We start from the raw sequence: 13,382 nt of genomic DNA, 5'->3' as shown, positions 1-13,382 counted from the left end.
CATTTTTCCTCCTTTAGAACATGGTGATTCTACCAGTTCTGTCATTTGGTCAAGAAAATTTCTCACCTGCTATTTCTTGGGCACTCTTATTCACTCTGGCTTGTCCTCTTTGCTTTGGCCAAAGGAACCAAAATAAAAGCCTTTGGTTTGTTGTCCTGCGCACCCCCCCCCGCCCCCGCCACCATCCACCTGAGATTTCCAGGAAGCATTTCATTAGAAGTGGGTATTATTCCCTTTGAATTGCACCCAAAGCTATAGTTCACAGTTGCAAATTCACTTCACAAACAAGGACACACGCCATTCCTCGTCCACAGCAGACATTACTAATCAATCTCCACTCTCCTTTCCACTGAGCATGGATGTGGCCCCAACGCATTTGTGGCTGCAAAATATTTTTGTCGGCTGCTAATGATTAAGCAATGAGAATAACTCGACTTCCAGGACAGATCCTATTCCCTCTCTCTGGAACACCGCATCATCTTCACCTAGGACAATCAAGACTTTCTAATCTCTCAAGCACAGTTTTGAATTCCTTGTTTTTATTGAATAAGGCTTCCTGCTGCCTAGCCCCTGCATCTTTTCTCTGAGATATCCAGAACCACACTTCCTGCCACCTGCAGTGCTGGCTATTCTCAGCCAGGAAATGTTTCCTATTACTTTCCTATTTCCTATTTTCCCACCCCTCTGAGACTCAGGGTCAGATCACTCAGGCAGCAGGTGTGACCCTGGCCTTGGGTTCCAGTCCCAACAGCAGCCTGCATCTTGTCCCAGAACCTCCGTCCCACCTTACGACAAGGGGCTGGGCTCCTGCCTTGATTTTGCCAGATGCTTCCTGCCACCCCCTTCTCCTCCCCACACACTCCTTTATCTCAGGATGGCAGTCTTGGGCCCAAACTCTTTCACCTTCATACTTTCCACATGCCCAAACCCCTCCAGTTACTATCTGAGTAAGCTCCTGAGTTATTCTGACACTCGAGGAAATTAAATTTCAGCATCCACATGCTCACGATGCTTCTTTGCTCTGACTCTTTGGTAAAAAATGTTTTCTCTTCCAAAACAGTGCCTCTCTCTTGGATCTAGACTTGTTCCCCCACCAGCCACTCCACTATAGCACAGAGGTCTACTTCTTAGCCTTGACACATCCTGGTCTTTCCCTTTTGCCAAAGTTTAACCAGCTGGTGCCCGACTGGGATATGGACACCACAGTGGGATTCCAATTACTCCAAGCGGCCTGTGGTCAAACACCCCTCCCACAGCCACAGGGTGTTTCTGATAGCTGCGTCTGTCCTGCCTCCTAGCAGCAGGGGTTTAAAGAATGAAGACAGTATGTATCTCTTACGTCCTCTGTCACTCCCCACAGTGACCAGTTAGAGGAGTTCAGCTGTACACAATGGGTATCTAATAAATACTGCCTGTGCTTAGAATGAACTTTGAAGGAAATCTATTCAGTGGCAAGACTCTCTCTGACACTATCCATACTAGATCAGATTAACCATTATGAAAGATATCCTTTTAATTTTGTGGTTTCATTTCTGTTAGATTCTGTAATCACTCCTGGAATAAGACACCTGACATCTGGGCTTTACTCTTTAAGTGTACCCATGTCGTGTAAGCCTAGGAAATATTTTGGATTGAAAATGAGATTTCCAGGAAGCATTTCATTAGAAGTGGGTATTATTCCCTTTGAATTGCATCCAAAGCTGTAGTTTCTATCCTTTTATTAACTTTCTGCCACAGATTCTCTTTCTAATTCTACATTAGCCTACTTACTTTAATTTGCAGAATAAATCCTGTTTGATTTCAATAAAAAAAAATAGGATGAAAGATGAAGCTTTGAAGAAGCAATACGAAAGTGTCTTTAAGTTAAGTAGCACCAGACTTTCTTCTAGATTGATCGTCCGTAACTTAGCCCTTATGTATGCTGTTGAACCACTTACAGGTTTTACTTTGATTTAAATCATATGACCATTAAGGGCAAAACTTATAAGAATGTTTCGGGTTGAAAAGAACTTTGAGCCTACTTTATCAGGCCCAATTACCCTGCAGGTCTGAGTTCCTGTTACACTGTAGGAATTGTATCACTTGCCATTTTAAAAGGTGTTTATGAGTGTGTACTTTATTTTTTTCCAGCTGTCTCCTGTTGCATATCAAACTACCCACTACCAAAACTTAGTGGTTTAAAACAGCTTACTATTTCTAGAGAGATGAAGTGACTTTTCCCAAGGCATGCAAAGCACTTACCTTATAAAAGTATCTGATCCTGATAGTTGATACAGTTCCTGTTATTACATACAAAGTGTGTCACACTTTCTAGCTTAAGGTCTTCTCTTGTGTCAGATATTGGCTGTGATAGAATTTGGGTTATGTCAAGCTAGATATCCAATTTAAATGATCCTGGGTAATTAAAGGATCCCACTGTGTACAAATGTTAAAACTGAAATAGGTAAATATTCAGGTTAGGGAAAAAGCCCTTCTTCCTCTAACGGGAGGTTTCTTCTACAGCATGAGCCTCCTGGACTCCTTTTACCTCCTTTCTACCCTTCAGTCAAACAAGAGGCGACTTACTTGACTGAAAATGTGGGAAAAATAAACCAGGCAAGCTCAGCCCACCTGCTTACTCCTTCCCGCAGGAAATGACCTGTCCACACAGTGTGTGTGTCATGCTCTCTTCTCCAGGCTCAATGTTTTAAGGGGCAGGCCCCCTGGAGGCCCATCACTGCCAGAGTGTGGATAGAAAAATGTCTCATCCTGGTGTTCAGTATTAGGAAGCACAAAAGCATTCTTCTATTTGCAGACTCTGGTTTTTCTCAGGTTAGAATTTGGAAGGTTCTAGAAGAGTATACCTATGGAGTCACTGTCAATCCTCCATATTGTGGAGGATTAACACTGTTGGGCACTTGCTATGTGCCAGACCACTAGTTTACTCACTTTTCATGCATTTTCTCATTTAACCTAATTATGACAAAGACAGGCTAAGGAAACTACACAATATAATCGAGGTTTAGGTAGCTTTCAAAGTTGGCTACCATTAATTCCCACCCTGCCCCCCACCCCCATGCACCTGCTTCTCCTCATATGAAGAGATAGGGTCTATTTCCCCTCCCTCTGAATCTAGGCTAGCCTATGACTTGCATAGACAGAACACAGTGAGAATGGCATCCTGGGACTTCCAGGGCCTTAAGAGGCCTGTTAGCTGCCATTTCCTTTCTCTAGGGTTGCTAATCCCCTAGAAGGAATCCTGGGCTAGACTGCTGAATGATGAGAAAAGCTGGAGAGCAGGCCCTCATGGAGGAGCCCTGAGGAGCCAAACATAGGTGTGAAGCCTTCTTGGACCTTCTAGCCCAGTTCCGCCCAGGCCTAGCTGAACGCAGTCAAGTGAGTGACTCCGGCCAAAGGCTCAGTGGAAGAGAGCTACCTGTCTTCTGCAGGCCAAGCCCTGCCTGGATTCCCAGGCAGGCATAGAACTGTGAGAAATGATGGATCACTGTTGTTTTAAGGCACTGAGTTTTGGGGTGGGCTGGTACACAGCAGTAGACAACTGAAACAAATAAAATACAAACTTGCCACACACCCTTTAAAACAGCAAATGGTGTCATTGCAACAGTGTGATGAGAATTTAAAAAAAAAGAGTTGTGGATGGTTTACCAAACCATAAACACACAATCTATCTGTAGAGTGTACTGTATACTCCAACCCCGGCTTTCTTTTAAATGTCATTCTAAATGAGCTACCTTTAAGGGACAAGCGATAGTATCACCTCAAGACATCCGCTCCACTCTCTTATCCAAAGGGATAAAAACTCTTTGAATAATAATGATAACCTCTTTCTATTCTCTGCAGAGATCTCATCATTGCTTTGCCTCCTATTTGATTACCGTGGAGGAGAGTGTTTACACCCTAGCTCTATTTGCACCTCTGGGGAGCCCTCCCAACCCGCCTTCTGAGCTCCACACTGGCTTACTCCTCCTCGGTGTCTCTTTAATGCCCTGCTCATATCTTTAGCCTGGTGCTTATCACACAGATTATTTATGTAAACTGCACGAGAACAGACGTGCCTGTTTTGTTGCTGCTGTATGCTAAGCACCAGAAAAGTGCTCCCTATGGAGGAGGTGCTTCATTGACTATTTCCTGGTTGAACCGGTCAACCTGCCTGCTTCCCCCTGGAGTAAGATACTCTTCTTGGGGGCTGAGTATCCAGTAGCACTTCCTTTCATTCTCTCCCTGTGGGTAAGGGCGGGAAGTCTGGAAGTTCGCTGACTTACTTGCTGCAAGGGTCCTTGTGCCGTTCTGGTTCTGCCAGAGGGGTGTATGTGCATGACGTGTGCGCAACAAGGGCACGGGGGATGTTCTGCTGCCGTGAGCTGTGCTGGCCGCTGTGTGGTTTCAGCAGATGGGCGTGTTTGCAGAAATTGGCCAACTACACAGTGAGCAGCTAGGATAACTGGCGGTGGCTTCTACAGTTTCCGGCCCTCTAGGTGACAGCTTTGGCAAGGGGACCTAAGTGCCCAGTGGTGACCCTTTCACTCATTGGATCCTTACGATGATTTTTGGGATTGCTGGGTTCCCTGAAATATCTGGAGTGGTTTTTGTTTTACTACGGAGTTCTATCTGATATGCATCTATGAACTGCATTCCTTGAGGGCAGGAAATGCCTTTTTAGGTTTCTATACCCATACCTGCACAGTGTCCGGATCACGGCGGAAACTAGTAATGAAGATAATAAGGGTAATAATTGCAAACACTGATTTCATGTTTGCTCCGTGCCCAGCACTGTTCTAAGTGCTTCACATTAGCTTATTTATTCAATACCCCTGCAAGGCAGGCACTACTGCTGTCCTCTTCTACAGATTAGAAAACTGAGAACAAAGTAATTAAGCAACTTGCTAAAGAATCACAGCATTAAACGGTGGACTGAGGAGGCAAACCCAGGCAGGCTGGCTCTCCAGTCTGTCCTTGTATCTAACATTCTCTCCTGCCTGAATAACATTTGCTCAAGGACTTGAAGATACAACCACTAAAATTTTAGAACACATTGTAAATATTCTATGCACATTTATCATAAAATAGCAGTTCAGTATGTTCTTCTGTAAGGCTCTTAACTCTTAAAAGATGTTTCTGAGGCATCAAACAGCTGTGTGCAATACACATACACACACACACACACACACAAACACACAGAGGTATGATTTTGCTGTGTTAACTATTTTTTCCGATTACTCACAAAAACAATGAAAAAAACAAGGAGCCATTGAAATAATTAGCACTGTAGGGAAGGTAAGAAGAACCAGGGTAAGGAATATTCATAGCTTTCATGTGCATTTCTTGATGCAGGTCTTTCTGCCTCTTTCTTGCCTGGGAGCACAAGCTAAAGTAAAAGTAAAATAAACACTGGTTGCAGCAAGGTGGGGAAAAATCCTTCTCTCTTTACTGTGGCTTGTGCCAAAATGGAGAACAAGCTTTCCTACTAAGACCCCAAAGATATGCAGAAGAGAATCCAGGAAGATACAGAGACATGCAGAGTACAAAGTCTAAGTGGAAAGAGACAAAGCACCTGATCATTAATACTGCGCACAAACGTGCACGATTCTCAAAAAGATGAGGGGTACATAAATCTGAGTGGGCAGGAAATGTACAAAAAAGTAGGTGTTGGGAAGTATCTTTTCCTCTAATGTCTCCCAACACACAGAGGGTGATCCACTAGCACAGTAGCCCTGGACAGGGCTATTACTTATTCCTCAGGGGGAGAAGTGTCTTAATCGGATGGATGCCTTTGGAAGGAAAATCTGAACACAAATAGCCCAGCCCCTTCATTCTCTCTTGTAAGTGAACCTGTCATTCTTCTCTGTTCCTCCATGTCTTAAATTGTAAAAGGGTCAACTCTGTCCACCAGGTGGGGGAAGGGGCAGGTTTATGACCTGCCCGTTGCTGACAGTGACTGGGGAAGGAGGGGGTAAGTTTACACAATCCTGAGGTTCAGTATTGGAAAACCCTACTTGCCTAAAGTTAAAGGCCATATTCCCCCCAAAAGGTCCACAGTCCTCACCTGCACTTCCAAAATCCTAAAGTGTTGAAAACAAAAAATTTTCCCAATTCATCTGGCAGCAAAACCTTAAGTGACCTGAGTCACCAGTGGCAAAACCTGACTTTAACAGACACGAAGCAAGCCACTTACAGTCCTGATTTCTCCACTCAGAGCTTTGTGTTGCATGTAGTACCCAGTAGCTGCATGTGCCTATTTAAATTAGTTACTCTACTAAAAATTCAGATTCTTAGTCATACCAGCCACATTTTAAAAGCTCAAGAGCCATATTTAGCTAGTGCTACCATATAGGACAATGCAGATAAAACCCTCCCAGCACTGCAGAAAGTAGAACACGGATGTAGAGTGAAGTCATTTCCTCATAGACATATTCATATTTGATGATGGGGTATTACCCCAGACCCTACATAATCAACAGCAGATGCACCATTTTCTCCTAAAATCTAAAAAAATCTGGAATTCCAAAATCCTATCTGGCCCAAAAGATAAAGGATTCTGGGCCTGCATCAGTTTTTAGCAGTAATAAAGGCAATATTTTGGTCTTCTTTCTACTTTAGACTTTACCTGTTATAGACTCGGTGGTACGGACTCACGTTGAAGCACCACCCCGAAAGTGCTGGTATTGTGGGGCAAGACCTTTGCGAGGTAATTAGGTATGGATGAGGTCAAGAGGGTGGGGCCCCCATGATGGGATGTCTACCACATGAGGACATGACCTTCCTCCCGGTGACCACAGAGGAAGAGGCTGGAATGACAAAGCTACAAGCCAAAGTACACCAAGGACCGCCAGGAGCCACCTGAAGCCAGGAAGAGACAAGGAAGGATTCTTTCTGAGGGCCTTCAGTGGGAGCATGACCCTGTTGACACCTTGCTTTTGGACTTCCAGCCTCCAGAATGAGACCATAAATTTCCATTTTTTAAAGCCCAGTTTGTGGTAAATGTTATGGCAACTCTAGGAAATGAAGACAGATTTTGGTGCCAAGAAGTGGGTGCTGCTGTAACAAATACCTAAACATGGGGAAACAGCTTTGGAACTGGGTGACAGGGAGAGTCTGGAGGTGGGTGCTAGAAAATGCCAAGATCGCCATGAAGACACGATTATTGGCAATTCTGGGGAGGGCTCAGAAAGAAAAGTGGAGAGCTGTGGAGAAAGCTTCCACCTTCTTAGAGAAGAGAGAAATCATGAACAGAATCTGGCCACTGCGGTGACCCCGAAGACAAATGAGGAACGTGTTATTGCACAACAGACAGAAGGGGAGGGTTGTAAAGTAGTAAACGATGTAGCTCGACTGCGCTGTAGGGTTTTGTGCAAGGTAGCACTCGTAAGTCATGAAACTGGATGAAGGGGTGGCTTGCTTCCTCCTGAGCGCTTATAGTAAGTTGTGCTGATTGGGGTTCGGGGAAGGAACCGAGAAAGGAATTAAGCAAAAAGGAACCAGAACTTAAAGATCTGGAAAATTCTCAACTTATTCCTATTACAAAAAATGGCAAGGCTTGTCTGAAAAGAACACCAAGGGTGTGGTCGAACACCATTTGTAAGGAAATTATGGGTGTAAACCATGGACCACCCCAGCAGAAACAAGGTCGGCTGAACTGAGGAAGACAGAGACCGGATCAAAGGAAGGAAGGCTGACAGACTTCTTAGATTCTGCAGGACTAGAGCATTCAGCCATTCAGCTGTGCATGTGTGTGGTTCTTAAAGACAAAGGAAGAATGACCCCAAAGGAGATTTGGAGATCATCAGGGCTGCCTCCTTGGTTTCAAAGTGGGGGAAGGCAACTCCTAGGCTTCAACAGGGCAGATGGTGTGGCTCTGAAGCCTTGGGGACAGGGCCTCCTGGAGTCTTGGTGGGCAACTCCTTCCCCCCAGTTACAGAAGTGGAGCTGCCACCCCAGGGGGTGTGGAAGGCAGAGCTTCAAACCCAAGAGGTTTATTCCAAGAGCCTTAAGACCTAATGGTATTTGCCTTGCTGGGTTTTAAACTTACTTGGGACCCTTCATCTTTTTTTTTTTTTTTAAGATTTTATTTATTTGAGAGAGAGAGAGCATAAGCAGGGGGAGAGGCAGAGGGAGAGGGAGAAGTGGGCTCCCCACTGAGCAGGGAGCCAGGTGCCAGGCTGATCCCAGAAACCTGGGATCATGACCTGAGCTAAAGGAAGACCCTTAACTGACTGAGCCACCCAGCCTCCCCAACTTACTTGGCATCCTTCATCTTTCTTTGGAATGAGAATGCTAATCCTCTGCCTGCCCCACCATTCCATTTTGGAAGCACATAACTTTCTTGGTTTTGCAGGTTCACAGCAGGAAAGGAATTCTGCCTTAGGATAAATCATATCTGGAGTCTCATCCATATCTAATTTAGATTGTATTTAGATAAGACTTTGGGCTGTAGACTTTAGAGTTGATGCTGGTCAAAAATTTTGGAGGTGTTGGGATGGAATGAATATACATGAATTTGTTGGGGGTGGGCAAGGGCAGAACGTTATGGACTTAACGTTTCTGCCCCTCCCCCATGCATACACTGAGCCCTAACAGCTAATGTGATGGTGTTTAGAAGTGGGACCTGTGGGAGGTAATTAGGTTTGATGAGGTTTGGAGGCGGTCTTTAGGGTGGGGCTTCCATTATGGGATTTGCATCCCTTTTAAAGAAAAAAGACTAGAGCTTGTGTTCTCTGCCATGTGAGGACACTGTAAGAAGATGGTCACCTGAAAACCAGAAAGAGGTCCCTTACCAGGAACCAAACCTGCCAGCACCTTGACCTTGGACCTTCCAGCCTCCAGAACTGTGAGAAATACAGGTCTGTTGCTGAAGCCACTTGGTCTATGGTATTTTGTTGCAGCAGCCCAAGCTAAGGCTGACTTTGTTCTAAACTGGTTAAGAATTGAGGCACAGAAATTACCTATTAGGCCCCCGTGAATTTCAACATAGGGAGACAATCATGCTGGCTCCTCTCTTCTGCATATTCATGCACAATTCAGGCTGATCACAGTGGAAGATTTTATATGTGTTTTAGAATCATCGTTCCAAGGAGGTGTAAGTGCCATTCTGGCAGAGAGACAGTGGCTAAGTGACAAGACTTCCAAGGATTAATACAGATGCCACAGATTGAATTTCTACGTTGGGTAGAAGGTGGCACTAGATGAAGTCCAAGGTCTATCTGTGTCAGAGAATCTGGCACAATGCTATTCCCTCCTCCACACAGGATATTTCTCCAGGGTCTTCAATGTGGTGGGGACTGGTCAGATGCAGACATACTTATGGATAGGAACAAGTCCATTAGAGTCCAGAACATTCTGAAATTTCCTTGAATGCCCTTAATACCACCTTTTAATGCAGGTGAAGTGGGTCAGGGCAGCCAGCCGTGTTCCCTTCCTGCTAACTCAGCTCTGGCCGTCCGGATTCAAGAATAAGGAGAACACTCATCCACTAGATCCAGCTGACTTGTCTTGTCCAGTGGGGATAAGATACTTCACAGAAATCTGGCCTGAACCTAGGCTGGCCAGAGTATCAGGAGAGAGGTTTTGAGTTCCCTGAAGGCTCCTACCTTGTTTCATTCTGGCATAGGAGTACAGGCAAGGAGCTTAACCTGGTGTTGCCTTAGTTTCCTCATCTGTACCAGAGAACAGCCCCTGGCCCAGCATCCTCACAGGATTGGACAATGGAAATCAAAATTAAAATACTGAATGGACTAACATATGGGAAAGTAATTTTTCCATTTGAAAGACATAGGTTACCTTTATTACTGATGGGTTAAGTCCACAGAAGCTTTTTAAAGCAAGACCTATTAATAATCTAAGGGAGACCCTTGCTGGATTCTGAAACATATTGCTCTGAGTTCAACACAAAGCAGCTTTTATTTAGAGCATCAGTTGATTTCCACTTGTAAAGAAAAGCATGAGATAATGTTCTTTATCTTAATTGGACAGTGGAGAGGCTCTTGAGTATTGGCCAAGAATCTAATATTGGATTGAACCAAAACACAACCATTTGCTTCCTGAACTGCATCCATAAAAATTTTGTGGTAAAGTGCTGCCTCTGATAGAGCATTTACCAAGACTGCAAGGTTTCATACACAAGTCCAAAAAAATACCCATCTCTGTCTTTTCTATTCAGTATACCCCCGGCTCTCCAATCTGGATAAAATTTGAGATGCTGCCCCCTGTTACAACGTCTGAGGTAGAAGTCACATTTCTGGTCCTTTCAGATCAATGTGCAAGCTCTACGGCTCCAACAGTGACTAGGAGACATGAAAGGGTCAGGGCTCCCTCCTCCTGTTTGCCTTCCGAAGAGTAATACATGGTAAAGCTTTCCAGAAACTAGAAAATTTGAAGAATCGCATGTACAAGCTTAAGAAAAATGACATTAATCTTAAATATGAATTCAATATTAAGCTGACTTAAACTCATGATCATTGGTTTTTATTTAAAGGAAACACAAATTTAAAGGAACTACTGATTATATTAACAAAATTTTCACAGTAGAAGCAACATGTTTAAAGAAAAACAGTCATTTAGCTAGCTCTACATCAGCAGACTTAAACACTTCTCATGACATTTAAGCTTAGAAGAATTGACAATTTTAAGACATTTTCTAACACAATTCTCTCAACCACTTAAAAAATATTTCAGCAACATTAAAAAAAAAGAACACTGAACACTTAAGTTGCAGATTTTCCTAACCTTTAAATAGGCTGCATATTTCCACGGTTTTCTTTATTCAGATTTAAGTTAAAATCCTGGAAGACATATCTGAGATTTTTAAAAGGATTTTAAAAGCGTGCACAGTAGTTTCCTAAATGCCTCCTTAAAGTAGTAAATTCTGTGAAAGTGAGCTGTAAACTTTATAGGAGAGTCGTGCCCCCATCTCAAAAGTATACATTCCCTCTATTACTAATGACTGTGAGTTACGTATTTCTTTCCTTAATCCCCTTGTCATAACAAACTTTACCTGAGATTTCTGCTTTTTCTTTTTTTTTACAACTATTTTAGAAAGTTATTTTTGTTAGTCCTAAGTGCTTTTTCATCAGCAACCAGTCTTGGGTTTTCAAAGGACTCTCTCCAATGATTGTTAACTTTTCCTTTTACTTTTTTGTCAGACTCAAGGCTTGTTACAGCGCATAAAAAGTCTCCTACAAATTTATGTTATGGCCGAACAGTTACTTTTTTCTAGAAAAGAGCAATTCCTGCAGTTTTATCCAGCTTAAGTCAAATGCATCCTACTTTCCCTTACTAGTAACGAAAGTTAACGTCCGGTCCTAGAACTCAAAAGCAGTGTTGAGGAAAAAAAAAAAAAAAAGAAAAGAAAAAGAAAAAAAGAGAAACGACCCACCCAGCGCCCAGCCGCTGTGATTTGTGAATGCAATATATCAACAAGTTTGCGTTTTGCGCCTCCCAGGTGCCCAGCCCTGAGCTGGTACACGACAGAGTAGGCCAGGTTCTGGACAGGGAAATCAATCCTGTGGTCCAAATATGGAGATGAGCTCATCTTGAGCGCTCCACCAAAAAGCCAGCGCCCGACAGACCGAGCGCCCATCCATCCCGAGGCCTCACCGCGTGTTTCCTCCCAACCCCCGCGGGCCTTCGGTTTACAGAGGTTTCCTTTGCGCTCCAAAGCAAAAGACACCATCGCGCTGGCAAGCGGCGAGTCTCAGGGAACCCCAGGCTCGCTTCGCCTGGGCGGGAACAAGTTGCAAAGGAGGGAGCTCTCATTCAGTAGCCTGAGGCGGAGCCGGGAGCGAGGGGTAACTACTACTTGCGTTTACGGTAACCCCGGAGATGGGACGCGCTCAAAGAAAGGGTGGCGGTAGTGGCAGGATGGAGCTTCCAGAAGCGTCTGCTACTGCCTCGGACGTTTCTTAGCTCGACCTGAAAGAGTAACCTGGGCGGGGAGCGCGAGCCTGGGTGTCCTAAGGGGAAGTCAGCAGGCAGAGGGGCTGAGCAAGGGGAAAATACAAGTGATTCAGATGAAATTCCCACGCGCTCGGGGCAGCCGCGGCTTCAGCTGGAGGAAGGGAAAGCCGGGCATAAACGGCGCCCCCGGCTGTGCTGCGGGCACTTTCGGGCTCCCGGCGCGCGGACGGACAAGACTGACGGACAGATCCGAGCGAGGGACTTACCTTCAGGGTTGGCGCTGATAAAGACCCGGACACTTCGGCCGGCGGGCACGAGGTGAGAAGGCAGGGCGGTGAGGTTCCCAGAGAAAGCCGCCCGCCGGAGCGCGGAGTCCCGGGGACAGGGCAGCCTGGTGCCCGCACCTGCCGGCCACATCGCCCTCTGGGAGGAAGAGCCGCTGCCGCCGCCGCCGCCTCCTGGTCCTCGGGTCCTGCCCGCGGCTCCGCGGAACAGCTAGGTCGATCCCCGCAGGCGGCGCGGCTCAGAGTCGTCCCGAGCCCGAGGCGCCGCCGGCGAGCTCGGTGGCGCACAGTACCGGCCGGCGGGGAGCGGCCATACGGACCCTGGGGCCGCTAACGCCGCCTCCTCCTGGCCCTCTGGGCGTCCGCCTTCGCCGGCTGACGGGGCTCAGCACAGCAGCCGGCGGGAGGGCAGCGTGGCAGCAGCTAAGCGCGCGGCGCCCCTTTGCGCCGGGAGGCGCCCGCGCCGGCCGCCCAGCCCGCAGCCATCTCCCCGCCCGCGCCTGCCGCGGGGAGAGGGGTCGCCCAAGGCAGCGGGGACCGACGGCAGAGAGCAGACCAAACTTTCTCTGCGATGGGCGTCCCGACTTTATGGGAACCTCCTCCCGCGGGGCGCAGGACTCACCCTCGGCTTAAAGGGCGGCGGGGGCGGGGGCGCGGGGGCCTCGGGCTGCCCATGGGCTTCCGGGCCTCTTCGGGACGATCCCGAGCGCTCGTGGCTGTCTCTCTGGTGGAGGACAAGAAAGAAACTATCCCGCGATCCCTCCGACTCCTCCAACTCTCCTAAAGGTCAGACAGTCTTTGAGCATTTTCGGGAATGCACGCCTACCCGCGTCGGCGCCTCTCTGCCTACGTGCGGGCAATTCCGGCCTCAAAGTTAGACGCACGCACTAAGCCCGGCCCCCGAGGGTCCGAAGCATCAAAACTCGGGACAGTCTTGAGCGTCGTGGAGGGAGCGTCGCCGTCGCCCGGCCTGCGGCGGCGCAGGTAACTCAGTCCTGCCGCTCCGTTAGCCTCACGCTCAGCAGAGCGGGGGTTTTTATAGCGAAGGCGCGTCGCTCACGTGTTCCTCGCCGCGTAGTCGCGGAACGTTTCCAAGAGCGGATCTCCGCGGGAAGCCTTCCTGAGGTCTCTAGGCTCCGGAGGGGTCCATCCTGCCCCCGCCCTGGAGCATTCCCGGGCCACTCCGCCAGTTGGGCGGCTCCAGCAGCC

The 13,382-nt window shown here is 46.9% G+C and overlaps 1 protein-coding gene across 1 annotated transcript in view; it reads right to left on the bottom strand.

The window, feature by feature from the left end:
• The window catches only part of NWD2 (NACHT and WD repeat domain containing 2), a 168,800-nt gene extending 156,406 nt beyond the window's left edge, over positions 1-12,394 (bottom strand). The window contains exon 1 of the mRNA XM_025887474.2: positions 12,156-12,394. Coding sequence (XP_025743259.1) covers positions 12,156-12,306 — 151 coding nt within the window. The 5' untranslated portion in view covers positions 12,307-12,394. The remainder of the gene's footprint in view (positions 1-12,155) is intronic.
• Positions 12,395-13,382: the final 988 nt, after the last annotated feature.

Source organism: Callorhinus ursinus, unplaced genomic scaffold, assembly GCF_003265705.2.
Source record: "Callorhinus ursinus isolate GAN/ISIS: 27379988/994484 unplaced genomic scaffold, GSC_fseal_2.0 scaffold4, whole genome shotgun sequence".
NCBI lineage: Eukaryota > Metazoa > Chordata > Mammalia > Carnivora > Otariidae > Callorhinus > Callorhinus ursinus.
This window is presented reverse-complemented; position numbering and strand designations above follow the sequence as displayed.